This window comes from Ursus maritimus, unplaced genomic scaffold (assembly GCF_017311325.1).
Source record: "Ursus maritimus isolate PB19 unplaced genomic scaffold, ASM1731132v1 scaffold_15, whole genome shotgun sequence".
NCBI classification, from domain to species: domain Eukaryota; kingdom Metazoa; phylum Chordata; class Mammalia; order Carnivora; family Ursidae; genus Ursus; species Ursus maritimus.
This window is the reverse complement of record NW_024423897.1, coordinates 57921249-57938616: the sequence shown is the minus strand read 5'-3', so window position 1 is coordinate 57938616 and position 17368 is coordinate 57921249. Positions and strand designations below refer to the sequence as shown.

At 48.0% G+C, this 17368-nt stretch overlaps 1 protein-coding gene across 1 annotated transcript in view; it reads left to right on the top strand.

Moving 5' to 3' along the window:
• Positions 1–17368, top strand: part of ADCY2 (adenylate cyclase 2) — a 387226-nt gene that overhangs the window by 19705 nt on the left and 350153 nt on the right. The window contains exon 2 of the mRNA XM_040630559.1: positions 1654–1851. Within this exon, the coding sequence (XP_040486493.1) occupies positions 1654–1851 (198 nt within the window). The remainder of the gene's footprint in view (positions 1–1653; positions 1852–17368) is intronic.

Here is a 17368-nt window from a genome sequence, read left to right as displayed (position 1 = left end):
CGATGGAGTGTGGGGATAAGAACACCACAGCTGATCCTCTTGTCTTCCGCCAGTTCTGAAGACGTGCACTCTTTTGGCCCCTTGGTCCTGCTCATGGTCTGCCATGTGAGCAGAGGCCAGAGCCCTGCAGTGGTGGCCAGCGTGGACCCCAGCCGGGCCCCTGGCCCCCTCCCTCTCCAGCTCCACCATCCGTGGCCACTCATTTTCATTCTTGGGTTCTGCAAACCTGGTTCTCACCGGTGGAACAGTGCAGACACCATGCCCCACACAAGGTTGTTGTACATATTAAAGAGATTAATGTATGTTTGGGTGCTGAGCACAGAAATATGTATCTGTTTAAGTGTTGTGGTTGTTCTTGTGGTTGTCTTTCCCCCAGGCCTCAGGTAACACGTGTAATGGTTGGGGAGAAAGGGAAACGAAGTCAGTTGAGAGCCGAGGGAGGGCTTAGGGCCCTTCCTTTGCCCCGATGTTAATCTGGAGTCTGTGCTCGATTTGGCGGATCTGCTCTGCTTCCCCGTGTCCCTGTGCTTAGTGGTTTGGTATCGGGGTGGGGCCATCCCCGGTGTGAAGCTGGAGCTGCTGATGGGGTGGAGTGAACCCCGTACCCAGGAGGAAAGGTGAAGGCTCGCCAGGGTGTGGTATTTGAAAGAACCGTTCTACATGTCCCAGATGTTACTATCTTTGCTGTTCAGGAGCCTCCGTGAAAATTCTTAGGGTTCTGGCCAGGTGGATTCTTTGATCAAGGTGCACCGTTGGCTACCTGTGTTTGGATGAGGGATAAAGACCTTAAGGGGGTTCCAGCCCACAGGGAGTGCTGCTTATGGCAACATCCTGGCAGTGCTCTGGCAAAGCTAAAGCCTATATCCAAGCTGCCACGAGCAAAGGAAGCACGACATCTATCACACGGAGCGGACATTGTATGGAATGGGAGTAGTGTTCCTTTTGTGGGTATGTGGCTAGAAGGAGATGGACGGAGAAGGAGCATTAGTGTGCAAAAGTGGACCTCAAACAATGCCTCAGGGAGGCTAATACTAGATGCTCATTTTCTTTTTGCTGCTAGAGCGCCAGAGAAGAGGGGAAGTAAACCAGCAAAATGGCACGTTCTCGCAACTGTTTCCTGCTCTCTCGCTTCTATAGTTAGTACTTTCTGACCCTTTTCTCTTAACCTGCGATCCCATTAAAACATTAATTGCCATGCATTAAAATAAAAGCTCGTCACTTGGGAGACTATTTTAGATTTTTAAATAAAACATTTCAAATCCATTTGGAAGCCTTAATTTTCCAAGGCAAGGGCATTTCTGATTCTCTGATTCAGGCAGTGAAGTTGCTTGTCTTATTTTTATCCTGATAGTAAATATTCTTACATTCTCTTTTGAATAAAATCCATTTCTCATTTATCAGGGAAAATCTAAATTTGATGGTGTAGCTGTTTTGCGTAACTTAAATATACAATACTGGGTTATTTCTATAGAGCAACACAGAGATTTAATGCGAAACTTAAATTTTCAGACGTTCAAACTCTTCTACTCCTGGAATACTTTTTACAACTTGATCTATTTGACGTGGATTAATGCTGGTGACATTTGAGGACATTCACCGTGGATATCGCCATGTTGCTAAATTGTGCCTTTGCAATGTTTTTCCTCCTCTTAGGACGTTGAAGACCACGTGGCATTTTTAATAACGGTCCCGACAGCCCTGGCGATCTTCTTCGCGATCTTCATCCTCGTCTGCATCGAGTCCGTGTTCAAGAAGCTCCTGCGCCTTTTCTCCGTCGTGATATGGATCTGCCTCGTGGCCATGGGCTACCTGTTCCTGTGCTTCGGAGGCACCGTCTCCCCCTGGGACCAGGTAAGGTGTTCACATGTTTTTTGTGTTTTCTTTACGCGCTTGATTGGTGACATACTTGGTTCTGCAAACCTGGTCCTAAACTCTAAACAGGACCCCTGTGGCTGAGAAGAAGGTCTTTTGAACCAGCCGTGTTAGTGGTGCCCTGTGGGTGAAGTCACTCAGCACCCATTTGGACTTACCAGACCTGTCAGCAGCCAGGACGCGGGCCTGGGTCTCACCTTGTCCCTTGGTTTAGATGGATAGGCCAGGATGTACTCCTCATACTGCGTTTTGGCTGCATGCTCTCCTGGTCCCTGAGTTCTCTATTATTCTAGGATCCCTCTGGGATCAGAGCCTTACCTGTAACTCTGAAACACTGGTTGTTGCCTTGGACTCTGTCAATTATTAGATCTTCCTATTACCCACAGACTTCTGTGACAGTGATTTTGTATCAGCCTGATTCCGTCATATCAATAGGATGGTTTCATGCACCTGTCGGGGACCCACGGTTCTTCATGTTGACCCTGGGAGGTTCTTGGTTGGGAAATCGCTGCACCCGGAGGATGTTAGCTCTTTGGGACTCCCCTGTGTGGGCTTCCATGTGGGTGCACGCCCTGGACTGCCCGAGTGAGCCCTGGGTTGTCTAGGGTGCAGGGCTGGCTGCAGATATGATATACAAGTTGCTAGCTTCAAGCTCATGATCAAAGCCACGGGGTTCAAAGCCATCCAGGAAGAGAATGCATCGGGCACGGAGTGGGTGGTCACAGAGTTGGGGGGGACTCCAGAGTGAGGGGTGGGTAGGAGAGGAACAGGAGCCAGAAGTGGGTAGAGGAGAAGGCATTAGGAAACCAAGACCAGTGAGGGAGAATTTTTGTAGAGGCCAGAGGAGAAGAGAGATTCAAGATGGCAGTGGACAGAAGGGCTCAAGTGCCAGGGCTTGGGGGAGAGCATTGCTGGTGTGCCGTAGTTGCAGAGAGCCCTGGGTGAGGTTTCCAGGGGGTTCTATTAGGAAGTGGTCTCGTGACCTCAGCTAAGGCATCATCCCGTTTTGGCCTTAGTTTGTCTTGCAAAGGGAGAGGCTGGACTAAGTGAACTCTGCTTGGACTCTCTGGCTCTGAAGGACACTGTTGTCGTGGACAGAAGAGATGGTGGTGCCACCGTCCTCTCCTGCAGCTCCCTGAAGAGGCTGCCCTGGTCAGGGAGGCTCCCCAGCCAGTGTCCCCATCACTGTCCCCTTCAAGCCCCTTGAAGCACTGGGTATGCACCCCAGGCTCCTAGCTCCTTCCCGGCCCCAGCTCCTCTCTGTCCACATGCCATGCTCCAGCCTCACCCCGCTGCCTTCCAGGCCACACGCCGGCCCTCCCGCCTTCAGCCGGCGCACATGGAACAGAAATGGGGCGCCGGCCAAGAGCGGCACCCACCCAGTGGCCTGTGCTTGCACCAATGCCGCCTTCTTTAGAGTATGGCTTTATAAGAAGCTTTACTGTCTGGAAGGGCAAGGATCCTCTCTTTGTTCTTCTGTTTTCCTTTTGTTCGGAATTCTCTGAGCTTGCTTTTCCATATGAATTACAGAATCAGTTCTTCATGTTCATTGAAAACTCCGGTTGAGATCTGGATTTAAATTATATGGAATTTCTTAGTTTTTGCTTTGAATGATATGAAGCGTCTAGGAAATAATAAAAGGATACTATAAAAAACATCCAGAGATTTGCTATCATATTGTATTGAGCCTTTCCATGGAATGATGTGGTGTGTCTGTCCAATAATTACGGTTTTCTTTTATGTCCAAAGACTTTTTTTTTCCTTCATAAAATCTGTAGTCATTTTACTTAGACTTGTTCTTAGGTACCTAACATTTTTTTTTTATTGTTTTGTAAAATGGATTATTTTTTTCTAATTACCTTTTGTATTTGGTTAATGTTGATGCACAGGAATACTGTTGTTTTTTATGTTAATCTGTATTCAGCAATCTTGGTGAATTCTTATTAGCTCTGTTAGCCTATCTGAGAGTCTCCGTTTATCTATATAGACAGTATTATCATCTTAAGATAATTTAAGAAAATTTTTTTTCTCCCTTTCGAGTCCTTAATTCACTCTATTTGCATGTATTGTATTTTCTAATGGTGTCAGCCAGGACTTGTAATGCAGAATCACAGGACGCAGCTGGCTTCAAACCCGGTTCCAACATAACCGGAGCATCTGTAACTTCATCCGTAATGTCTGCTTTGTTTTTTTTATTACAATTTTAGTAGAACCAATTAATGAGGATAAGGACCCCCCACCTGTCTGGAATGTTCTTCTCCCACGTGTTGTGGAGCTCTCACGTCAGCTTGTAGACCTTGTCTGAGCAGCCTTCCCCGACCTCCAGGTGCCCCCCGTCTGGCGACACCCCTCACTCTGCTGCAGGTTTTCCGTAGCACCTGCGATGGTTGACGGTCCCCCCCTCTGAGGACGTAAACTCCCGGGGGAGACGTGCCTGTCTTGGCTCTGTCGTGTCTTCGCACCTACGAGAGCCCTCTGTCAGGAGCAGGCTCGCTCTGTGTTCTCTGTGTTTCCATTAACGCATGGCTATAGTTCATCTCCAGATTTTTTTTTTTATCCACTTGTTCTGTTTTTATCTTTTGCTTTTTTGACATTCCCTTTGGTTTTACGGCTGCTGTCCACCTGCTTTTAAAAAATCTCTTGGAATATCTTAAACATACTTTTTTCAGAGTCATCTCACTTCCGTTTCCTCAGGATCCATCGCTCCCAGGGGTCGAGTTTGTCGGCTAAGTGTCTCAGGGTTGGTGATTTTTGTGTGCTTTGACGTTCTTGTTTCCAAGCTCCTGCCGCGTCGGGACGTTCTCGCCTCCCCCTCCACACGTAATCCCCTGGGCTCCGCTGCCTTCCTCACCCCGCTGGGGCCCTGGCAGAGGCGTGTGTATGGAGCCTCGGCCCTGCTGGCGTTGCAGGCGCGGTGGCTAGTCCAGCTCGCGGCCCGGGCACGTTTCTTGGAGCACAGCTGTGTCCACTCGGTGCTCAGGAAAGGCCCCAGCCAGGCCCGGGGGTCGCAGCTCTGTTCTGGCCACTGTGCCTGAGCTGGGGGCTTGGTCAGGTGTCTCCCTCTCCTCACGCGCCTTGCCAGGAGAGGGCCACTTGGGCGCACTCCTCCTCTGGGGTTTGAAATCCTGCCCCAAACGTTCAATGCAATGATTTAAAATGAAATGATTCTGTCCTGTTCACCGAAGCCTCGCACCTTTCAACACCAGCACCACCGATGTCGGCCCCTCAGGGAGCGCTCGCCATTAAGAAGCTCTGCGGGAGGGTTCACGGTGCTTGAGGGGGTGTGCCCAAGGAGTGGGTCCCACTGGCGGGCCCTGGCGTGAGGAGATGCGGGAGTAAGCCCGCATAGACGGGGGGCACAGTCCACACGGGACCACACCACCGACACCCACCACCCCGGGGTTTGGTAACTCGTCGGAAGGACCCCCAGAACTCCCTGCAGGCTGTCACGGTTGGGTTTCCTGCAAGGAGCCAGTACAGGCCCACATCAGCCCAGGGAAGCGTCCAGGAAAATGACCAACTCTGTGGCTCCCGTGTCCTCTCCGTGCGGAGTCGTGGATGGCACTGCTGTCGCCTGCAGTATGCAGAGACGCGAAGCATCTGCCTACCGGGGGAGCCGGGCCGAGCCTCCGCGTCCGGAGATTTTGCTGGGGCTCAGTCACCTGTAGCTGGCAGGGCTGACCATCGGTCTCCAGCCCTGACGCTCGGTCTGAGAGCTGTGGTCTCCAGCACTTCTAGAGACACACTGATCCTGCGTGGCCCCAAGGAGGCCCCTTCCTGAGTCACATTTACACTCCCTGCTGGCCAGAGCCCATGGGCCACAGACACCTTCTGGGGGTGTAGAGATGACTGGAGCCCAGGGCGAAGGGCCGGCCTCTCTCTGGCTGAGGCCGATGCTTCTCCACACAGCTGGTCTGAATAGAGAGCCTCGTCCTCAGCATCTCCAGTGCCGAGCACGGAGTATCTGCGGCCAGCGCACGCAGCGTGAGGACGGGGCCAGGCCCTGCCCTGCATGCCCTTCTGCGTGACCTCACTTATCACCACGTTGCTCCCTGAGGTGGACACTGTCACACTCCTGCTTTACAAGAAACAAGGACCTTGTTCACAGCCAAGCGGCTGGTGATGGAGGAGCATGTTGCAGCACGGGGAGACCCGGCACTAGAGGCTGCCTCCCTTCCGTGACACGGCGCTCCATCTGCTGGGAGCCCCTGCACCCCCAGGGGACAGTAGTCCCTGTCTAGAAACAAGCCTGATCGCCCCACCCCGCGGGGGGTATCCTACTGTCATCCAGCCGGGAGAAGCCAGAGGTGTTGCCGAGGTCCTGCAGTGAGCAGGGCAGCACGCACCAGAAAACATATCCAGCCCCACGTGTCAGGGTGTCAGGTCTGAGAAACCCTTGCTGGTCCAGTATTGTGCCTCAGTGATACCTTTTAGCCAACCTGAGGAAGGGGAGTCGTATCAGGCACAAGGAGTGATTTTGCAGCGTGTGGCCTGAGGAAGTCCGGGCAGGTGGAAGGGCGGCAGGCTCCCAGCAGGGTCAGCGGTGTGGTGTGGATGGAGTCGTGGAGAATCCAGGAGAGGGGAAAAGAGGAGGCCTGGGGCGGTGTGCCCTCCAGCCCCGACAGTGCATGAGTCTCCCTGCCCTTGGTCCTTGACTTCCACCGGATCCGGCCCCTCTCCACGTCCCCTTCTACCCTGCGCTGCCGGCCCCCTGCCCGTGGACGTTTGCTCCACACAGCTGCCTCCTGGATGAAAAGGATTTAAATGTGGTGCATTCTCGATGGTTCCAACGACTCCGAGTGAGGTTGGCGGTACCTCGCAGAGTCCGTGGCTCCAGGGGCTCTGCGGCAGGGGCTGGTTTGCTAGCACGCCCTTCGCTGGGCGCTGACTTTCCCATTGATAAAATGGTAGGCAAAGAGGGCAGTGCTGTTGCTGTTTTCCATCTTATTTTCCTGAGTGGTTTAAAAATATTGAGCAGTGTTGAACTGAATGTTCATAGAGGCTTATATAAGGCATTTGTTCTGTTAGGCGAAGTAAGTGGGACCATTTTTATCTATTTTTTAAGAAACCAGTGGCCACGAGTACGGGGTGTATCGTTCCCTCTTCTGCACACTCCCCGCACAGTTTCACAGCAGAGCAGTGGTCCCTGTGCCAGAGACCGTGGGACACGGGGCCTTCCTGAGAGGTCAGCCCTAGAGGAAGAGGCTTAGCGAGGTTCCCGGAGAGTGTCTCCCAGCGCTGGGGCCAGAAGTCTGACTTCGAGGGACGGGCAAAGCCATCTCCCTCTGTAGGTTCTAGGGGAGGGTCTTCCTGCCCCTTGAGCTACGTGTGGTGTCTGGCAGTCCTTGGCGTTCCTGGGCTTATAGACGTGCCGTTCCAATCACACTTCATTCTTGTCTGTGTGTCCCCCCTCTTCTTGTACGGACACCCGTTGTACTGGATTTAGGGCTTCTTGTGATGATCTCATCCTCAACTGACGATAACTGCAGAGACCCTGATTCCAAATATGATCATATTCACAGTTACGGGGGAGGGGTAGGACTCAAAAATACCCTTTTTGAGGGACACAGGTCAACTCACGACAGCTCTGATTTCACGGGAAGACACAGTGTTCCCTCCGCGGATTGCAAGAAGCCAGCCCCGTCTTGTGTGCATGGTGCTTGGACGTCTGCTCTCCCTTCTGAGAATTCCGTAACTGCTCTTGGTGTTGACCGACACTTAAACTGCAAATCCACCTTGAAATTAGATGTATGCCTTGGAGGCTTTGACGCTTTTTGAAACCAGTGTCTGTTGGGAACGAGATACAGTCCAGTGTGTGAATATCCTGTTGAAATAAATTCACACTCACGAACACAAAGAGAAGATAATCCAACAGTTGCTTTGCCATGTAAACAAACAGCATCACAAACGAATGTCCGTGCATTAGGGCGGCAAGGTATACCTCTCCCTGTCTGAATCCCGTGCTGCTTCTGGGCTCCTGCCTTACTGACATCGAGGAAGTTTTGCCTGATATGTTTTCGTAATGCTTTGGTTTACTTGGTGAAGCCCAAGCTTTTAGATGATGTTTTATTTAATGAATTTCTGGAAAGAATGAATGCATTCATCTCCGCTGATAGCCACTGACTTAGGACCCTCCCCCTGGGATGGGAATACTGTTGAGAAGGTGGCAGGAGGGCAGTCCTCCGCATGGCTGGCACCTAGGCAGACAGACGCTGGCTTGGCCAAGTGAGGACAAGACAGCTGAGTTGTATTTGCATTCGTCTCCCGATTTCTGCTTCCCTCATCCTAACAGCTCATTGAATAGAGTTAAATGAACGCTTCCATTCCTGACAACCCCATTTCAGCCTCGGCAGGGAGACCATGCTGAAGTTACTGTATAGATTTGTTAAATTACGGCCAACTTGAAAGCTAGCAGTTTGCTCCAGGAAGAAGACAGTTCCTTGGTTGCATGACCTAAAAGGGCACCAGACATTCAGCGTGTGTTTTCTTACAAAAGCAGGACATCAGTGTGCAAACATCTTTTTTTTTTTTATTATTAATTGAAAGCAGGAAAAAGGAAAGAACGGCTTCTCATAGGCTGCGAGATGGTACGTAATCGGTGTGCTTTTCCTTCGGTGCAGTCCTTTGGAACGCGGCTGAAGAATTTCCTTCCCGTCGGGAGAGCCGAGTAGCATGTGAATGGAAAGAGAAATCCAGCTCAGGGAGATCGCTGCTCAGGACCCAAGGCTCCCATCTCTAAGCTTTTGTGCACCAGGGAGGCTTTGGGGGTGGGGGGAGCATTTTACACGCACTGTGACAAAGGACACACCTGAGGAGAGTTAAAAAGTAATGCCAATAATTATCTCCGTTAGCAGCAAAAGATGAGGGTTTTTCAAACATTATATTGTTGTTGTTTTAATGACAGAGGATGTACTGACAAAATGTGAATTTTAAGGAAGCGCGTCGCAGCTGGACCCAGCCTGAAGTGTAGTTATTTTGAGATCCTGCACATTTCTGGCAGTTTCATGCGGAGGTGGCGTTTCTGTATTCTCCCTACTGTTAGTTCCCAGCTGGAGTGAGGGGACCATCATACTGGCTGTGCCGTGCACTGCGAACTTACTGTGACCCTCCCTGGGCTTCCCCAGCCAGAGCCCCGACCTTGCCCGAATAGGCTGTTCTGTGTGGTTTCCAGAACAATCTCTCGGCCGCCTCCAGTCTTTCTCCTCCTGTGCTTTTCTTTAGAGGAGCTCAGGCCCTGGTCCTGAAGATGGGCATCTTAATTAAACTCTTGTCTGGAATGAAGCAGGCACTGCCCTTCTCGCTTCTGTACTTCTGGAATATCGCCCCACCCCATGCCCACATCAGTATACATTTTGCAGACTGAGTGGTCTTGGGAACGTGGGTGCTCAGTGCTCCGTTCCCAGCGCGCACCAGGGTCACATACGTGGGCATCGCACTGCAGAGACTTGTAGACACACTGAGTGCTCATACACGTACCCTGCCTGTCTGCTTGCCTTCTCCACCTTCGTAGTGATAGAAAACACTTCTTCCCCATGCCAGGCGGTATTCAGTGACTTTACATCCATAGCTTAATTGATGCCTACCACCCTCGGAAGTAAGTACCATTATTACTTGCAATTTGCTGGTGAGAAAATGAAAACCCAGAGAGGTTAAGCAACCTTCCCAAAGTCACACGGCTAGGAAGACAGAATCGGAACGTAGCATTATGGCACTGTGATCACCATGCATCATCGCTGTGTGCTCCCTGTCATTGAGAGGGTGGGGTGTTTCCTGTCGGCCTTGACAAATGACAGATGATCGTGATGAGGAAGGGACATATTTGGGCATTCTAGATTGTTCTGTCTGAGCCCCTCTTGGGTTAGATATTTTTTGGAAAAACTTCACGGAGAGGGAGCTGGTACTTAGAGATGCCATAAAACTGATCATATCATTGTTTCCAAATTGTCAGCAGATATTCCCAGTTGAAGGGAGTATATGTTTTATGCCTCACATGAATCAACAAGAGAAAAGGGACATACTTGACTCAAGAAATGAATGTTCATGTACATATATGTGTCAGTATTATTGTTTGGGAATTACTGACTGCTTATATGCTGAGCTTAACATCGTTTCCTTATAGATTCCTTGTCATTTCACTTCTTTCTGCTGGTTTTCTCCTCTGGTCCATTCTCAGCTTCTTCATACCTGCCGAGATGCCCTTTCTTCCCTGTAGGAAAAACCCGTCGGACTCCAAGGGCCCTGGGAGGGCATTTGCCAGGATGCCAGCTCAGGGCTCAGAGTCCAGCCTGGTACAGCTTCTCCCTGAGCTGCACTGGCGCTGGGTTCTGTTTGCGACCTTACTTGAAGTCTGCGTACGATGGCTCTCGTGCCCCGGCGGGGTGGGTGGGGGTGGGCAACTGTCACGAGGATGCTGGTGCTGCGTGTGCAGCTCGGCCATCTGGAAGCACCACCTGGAGAAGTCAACGTGAAGTTGAAAGGAGTCACGGCTGCAATCTGGAATTTGTAGTGTTTTCGTGAAAGAGCTGGAGTTTTACAAGGGAGGAAAAATGTTCTGTGGACTTCCAAAACATCTGTTATTGACTTGGTTTAAATGGAGACACTTTTGATGTTGGCTCTGTGAGAGCTTACCGCATTCAGTGTTTGTGAATGACTTCATGAAAGGTTGTGTTCGCAGTGGAACTCCAGCTACTTTGTGCTTGTAATCGAGTGGGACGCGGTTGTTAGATCCAAAGAAACGTGGGAACCGGTGAATAATACAACCTGTCACTGTCAGGTGGGGGCCGTGTGCACCCAGGCGTGCACGCAGGGGAGCTGCCAGCACGAAGGGGAGTGAATTCTAGACTCCCGGCTGGAGCAGCAAGTTCTCAGGAAAAAATAAATCCAGAGTTTAAATTATTTCCTATTAAGAGTTGCTAAGCAACATCGCACTTAGCTTCCCCAGCATTCACTATTTCAGATTTCCTTTTCTCAGCAGCCTCTAATCCCATCCTCACCCAACTCAGGGAGAGGAGCGAGGGATGTACCCTCAAGTCAAATAAGAGGTTTGCATGGAGGAGACTTTACAGTAAACTTTTAGATTCAGGGTAAACAAATACTTGGGGAGAACAGGTGAATACTATATTTTTCCATCATCACTGAGAGATTTTTTCCTTTCATTCTATATTTGCAATGCTCTCTCTCTCTATATATATATACATATATATATATATATCTTTTGAATATAATTTTCTTATTTGTAGCATGGACTTAAATATTTTCACATATTATAGGTTCTGATGGCGTCCTGTATGTCTTGTCCACTGTGTCACCAGCTCTTTCCGGCTGGGGCTTTATGTATCTCTCTGTTTCTAACCCCCAGCCCAGCACCCAGGGTGGTGGACACAGAGGGGCAGGCTGGGTACCAGTCACGCTGGGAAGGGTTGTTAAGGTGCTGGGTGAGGAGTGGGGTAGGTGGTGGTGGGGAAGGGGGGGAAAGGGGAGGAGGGGTCCAGTTCTGCTTAAAGATGGTCTCTTGAATATTTTAAGCCCTGCTCTGGCCAAATGGAGTCTTCCTTCTATGTATTTTTGTCCAAAGGTTTGTGTTCTCTGCTGGGGATGATAGCAAGAATAAAACATTTCCCAGAGATTCACATCATTTACTTTTTAGACTTTATGGCCTCAGAATGGAGTTTATAATCATGTGTGCATCTCAGCTTCACCACCACAACAAAAGGGGCATTTCTCTCTGCTCTTGGGGCGTGCCCAGACCCCCCACCCCAGCTGCCAGGACTGTCACCCTCCAGAACACACTTGGGAGTTGTGGCTCCTCGTGGCTGCTATAAAGCTTGCGGCCCACGTGCAGGGATGGTGCCAGGAACTCTCCAGAGCAGTTTCGGAGAGAAGATCTTTACCAAGAAGGGGGAGCTGGCTTCGGCCCCCCGGTGAACGTGCAGCTTGGGGCCACGCGCAGAGTTCAGGGCCGTAGCAGCGTCTCAGGGCTGCCAGAACCAGGTTCTACGAATTGAGTAGCTTGGGACAGTGCACCTGTATTGCCCTCCAGTTCTAGAGGCCACAGGTCCAAAATCCAGGTGTGGCAGGGCCACGCTCGCTCCGACATCAGAGGAGAATCCCTCCCTGCGTCTTGCCAGCTTCTCGTGGTGGGCTGCCAATCATGGGCATCCCTCCGACTGCAGTTACGTAACCAGCCTCTGCCTCTGTCCTCACATGGTGTTCTCCCTGGGGCTGTGTGTCGTCACACGGCTGTTTCCTTGTAGGGGCGTCAGCCCTACGGTGGGCAGCCTATTCTCGCAGGACCTCGTCTTCACTAGTCACATCTGCAATGACCCTGTTTCCAAATAAGCCATGTTCTGAGGTTCTGGGGTTAGGACTTCAACAGAGCTTCTTCTCTTTTCTTCTTCTCTCTCTTTCTGTCTCTCTCTCTCTCTCTTTTTTTTTTTTTTTGCATAGGTACACAATTTAACCCATATTGGTACGAGGGGACTGGGATGAGAGGAGCTGTGGGTCTTATTTCCACTTGCTCGTGGTGAACATAAATCACACATGACCTCGTCCGCGCTCGCAGCTGCTCCATGGTACGTGGGCCCTGGGCAAAATGCCAGTGCACGGCCCCTGGTTCAAAATGTGTTATGGATTTTAACACAGTCTCCGCAGGGCGTAAGACCCCGGCGGTCCCTTCTAAGCGCGGGTCCTGTGTGGCTGCACAGGTGTGCTTGCGCCCGGGGCTGGGAGGGCTGCAGGGTGGTCTCCGGTTGGAAGGCTCGGGGTTCGACAGCTGGTAGCCGGTTGATGGAGGTGGGAGGCTGCTTGCTCTTCCTGCCCCCCTGGCTTTGCTTCGGGGAGGCGACGAGGCTGGTGGGACACGAGCGTCCTTCTGGCGTAGGAATGACCCACACCTCAGAGGAAATCAGTGAGAAGAGAAGATGGGAGAAATTAGGAGAGAGTTTGAAAGGGTTGCTTGTCACTGCTGGGGGAAAGAAAACCCCAGAACAGAAAACCGTCCTGAGCTGAAGGTGGAGTCTTTTTGCCAAATACGTGTTTCAGCTCTGCCACACATGGTCGATGACTGCTTTCATTCGCTTGTTTAAATTCAACATGTTTTAAAGAGCAGCTTTCGTTCTCGAGGTTCCGGTAATATATACCACTCTCTTGGAGTACAGATTGTATTACATTTATTTTGTCATAAGCCGGTTTTAGCAATTTTGCTGTCTAATAAATTCAAAGCGGAGATTAATAAGCATACTTTTAAAATCATCTGGTGATAATTCTACTCAAAAGAGGATGGCATTTCGAATGTCCAGTTCTGAACACCGATGAAGTAATGGGGACTCCCACCTTAAACAACGGAAAAATGGGACAAAATACACGGAATGTTGGTTTTGAGACACTGGCTAAGGAATGCTACAGGGAAGTGACCTTTATAGGAAGGGAAACAAAACGGGGAGGAGGGGGGAGGGAGGAGAGTCTACGATTGCCCCAGCTTCCTGCCTCAAGAGAGCCTCCAGGCAGCAGCACAGGGAGGCAGACCCCAAACAGAGCTCAGCAGTTCTGTGAAGTTGAAGAAACAGAGGTCAGAGTGTGGGGAGGTAAAGGCACTGGAATTCTCAGGACAGGAAACGAAAGTGGAGAGATGAGAGAGTTTCAGAGAGAGAGAGAGAGAGGAAGCTCTGGAGTCTTGTAGATGGTCCTGTGAAGTCTCCACCTAAGCACCAATTAGCCCATGCGATAGAAGGAACCTACGGTGCCCAAGAAAGAACCTTCAGGAAAGAGCAGTTGGAGTGATTCTTGGTAGAGGGCCTGGAAGAGCAAAGTGCCGATGACAGAGGAACATTTCCTAACGTAAAGGGAATCTGTTCATCAAGAACTAGCAGGTTCAAATGCCTGTGGGCCTGATAGGAGATTCAAAATAAGTGACGTGAAAATCCAGTCTCATTCAAAGATTGCACCACTCTTCAGACTGATGGGACAATAAGAAAGAAAGTCAACAAAGATAGAGGAGATCTTGAAAATACTACCAAACAGGTTGATCTGATTGGTGTGTATAGATTACCCCACCAAACAACGCAGAGCATATGTTCCTTCAAACGCACCTGGAACACTTTTCGAGATAGACCATATTCTTGACTGTAAAAGTCCCCTCGAGTGTGAAAGGATTACTATCATACAAAGTATGGCCTTTGACCATAATAAGCTTCAAGAGAAATTATTAACACAAAGAAATTTGGAAAGTCAATCAGTAATTGGAAACTAAGCAACACATTTCTAAATAGCCCAGGAGTCCAGGAAGAAATTACAAGGGGGATCAGAAAGTATGTTGAACTGAATGAAATGAAAATGTGATGCCTCACAACTTGGGGGATGCACCCTAAAGGGGCCTGCAGGGAACTTCTTGTATTGATTATTTATACTGCAAAAGGTGAAGGGCTGGCTTCAGTCGCTCAGGCTTCCACCTTCAGAAACTAGAAGAGGTAGTGCAAGTTAGAAGAAAGGAAATTAAACAAAGGAGCAGAAAACAATGAAGTTGTAAACAGAAAGACTATAGAGAAAAATCAATGAGACCAGAACTGGTTCTTTGAGATGGTCAATAAAATTGATAAAACTCTAACTAGACTGATCAGAAATAATGGAATAAGATGAAATTTCCAATTTTAAGAATATGAGAGGGATAGTCACTATAGGTCCTACAGTCTTTAAAAGGTAAAGAAATATGACGATAAATCCCACATCTAGATGAAATGGAAAAGTTCCTTGAAAAGCCAACTAACAGAGCTCATTTAAGAAGGAATAGATAGCCTGAATAGACTTATATGTATAAAATAACTTGAATATGTAGTTAAATATCTTCCCACAAAGAAAACTCAGGTTCAAATGTCTCTCTTGGTGAATTCTTACCAAAATTTTAGGATAAAATAATCCCGATACTACACAAATTCATCCACAAAATAGAAGAGGGAACATTTCCCAACTCATGTCATGAGGCCACCATTACTCTGATACTAAAATCAAAGGCCTTACAAGGAAAGAAAACTAAGACCCAAACTGTCATGAAAAAGAAGATAAAATATATATTATATATATACACATATATTTTGTATGTAAAATATAACATGACTAAATAGAGTTTCTCTCAAGAATTCAAACTTGGTTTAACATTAAAAAAAATCAGTTGGTGTGATTCATCCCATTGAGAGATCACGTCAGTAAATGCACTACTCTCATTTCTGGAGACGCAGAGGAGGGATTGGACACAACTCGATACCTGTTCACGGAGCGTCTCTCGGCGCTCTAGGAGTAGAAGGAAACCACCTCCGACTGACTCAGGGCAATTGCGAAAAAGTGTAGCATGGTTCCTGCTAGTGAAAGACTGAACACTGTCCCCCTGCGATCCAGAGTAAGGTCAGGGTGCTCACTCCCGCCATGTCTCCTCAACATTGTACAGACCCCCTAGCTAGTGTAGACGGCGAGAAGCAGCAACGAAAGACATGCGGACTAGAAAAAAAGACGTCGAGTGACTCTGTGTGTGTGTGTGTGTGTGTGTGTGTGTGTGTGTGTGAAAAAGTACAAGAAAAGATTGTAAACTATTTTATTAATGATTTTTAAATCTCAGTACATGATAAAGTGATAATATTTGGGGAAAAATAGTCTAAATATGATGTGTTGTTAAAATCAAATTTACTTACTTTTAATGGGACTGCTAAAAAATTTAATATTAGACGTAGTGGCCTGCATTGTGTGTGCACGGAATAATATTGGTCAAATGGAAAATCCTATGCAACCTGAAAACACTACCAGAGCTAGTAAGTGGCTTTAGTGAGGTTGCAGTGTATAAGATTGAGATATAGAAATACTTTGTATTCCTGTATATTAGAACCTTCTAATCAGAAACTTAAAAAAAAAGCCATATAATACAGCATCAAAAATGTTAAATATTTAGGAATAAGTTCGAGCAAATGTGTATAACTGTAAATTAAAGAAATGAATATGTAGAGAGAGGCAGAGTCTGTCCATGGGTCCGAAGACTTGATGTTCAGTTGCCAGTGCTGCCCAAATTCATGCTCTGTAGGTCCAATGCGATCTCAGTGAAAATTCCAGCAAGCTTTTTTTGTAGGGAGTAACGAGCTTTTTCTAACATGTGGTTTGACGTGTGAAAGCCCTAGGATAGTCAAAACAAATTTGAGAAAGCAAAGCATAGAGAGGTTATCCTACTGGATTCAGGACTTCTTATAAAACTACAGTAATCAGCATAGTGCAGTATTCATGTAACAACAGACACTTAGGCCAGTGGGATTCAACAGATCGTCCAGAAATAGCCCCACACGTATACACGGTCAGTTTATGTTTGACTGTATTCCAGGCCAGTTCAGTGGGGAATGTGTAAGCTTTTCAACAATAGCTGCTGAAAATGTCGCATATCCGTGTGCAAAGCAATAAACTTTCAGCCAGAGCTCACGCAGTGCATAAAAATAAACTGAAAATGGATTGTAGGCTTAAAATTTAGTTCTAAAAATGTAACACGTGTAGAAGAAAACATGAAAGAAGATCTTGGTACCCTTGGGTTAGAAAGCTGTTTCGTAAATAGAACACCAAAAATCGTGACCTATTAAATGGGGGGGAAAAAAACCAACCCATGGATAGGATTTGATCGAAATTAAAAACTTTTACTATTCAGAGGCACTTGGAAGAATGTGACCATGTGAGCTACAGACCGGGAAAAACAGGTACAAAACATACATCATACCTGACAAAGGACTTGTACTTTGGGTGTTTAACAGATCCTGACAACCCAATTTTATCTATTATTTCTTAAGATTTAATTTTTATTTTTTGAAGTAATCTCACACCCAGTGTGGGGCGCGAACTCATAACTCCGAGATCAAGAGTCTCACGCCGCACCGACTGAGCCAGCCAGGTGACCCCCCCCCCCATTTTACCTCAATAAAGGTGTGAAAATGGTGTATGAGGTTTTGTAGCATGCAAGGAATTTTCACATACTCCATTTCACATTATCGATACAGAGGTTTTATGACTTGTCAAAAACATGTAGCAGGTCTCGGGGTGGAACCCACTGCTCCTTCCCTCCCTCCCTGCATTCAGATGTGTTGGCTCGCCAGCTCTTGGCTGTGTCCCCTCCTTGCCTTCATAATGGCTACGAGAGTGGAGAGATCTTTAGGAGAATAAAGTCATTCTAAGAGAATGGCAGTATTTCCATTTTTATCAAGTCTGAGGAGGACATGATTCCTTGAGCAAAGTTTTATTACCTATTAAACTTTTTAAAAGATGGGCAGATCAATTGCTGAGTTGTTTGAAATTCAGTTTCTGTTCAGCCTGTTTTTTAAAAGAATATTTTCCATTTTTTAAAAAAGATTTTTTAAAATATTTTTTTATTATATTATGTTAGTCACCATACAGTGTTTTATTTATTTATTTGAGACAGACAGAGATAGCCACAGAGAGAGCATGAGCAGGGAGGAAAGGGAGAAGCAGGCTCCCTGCTGAGCAG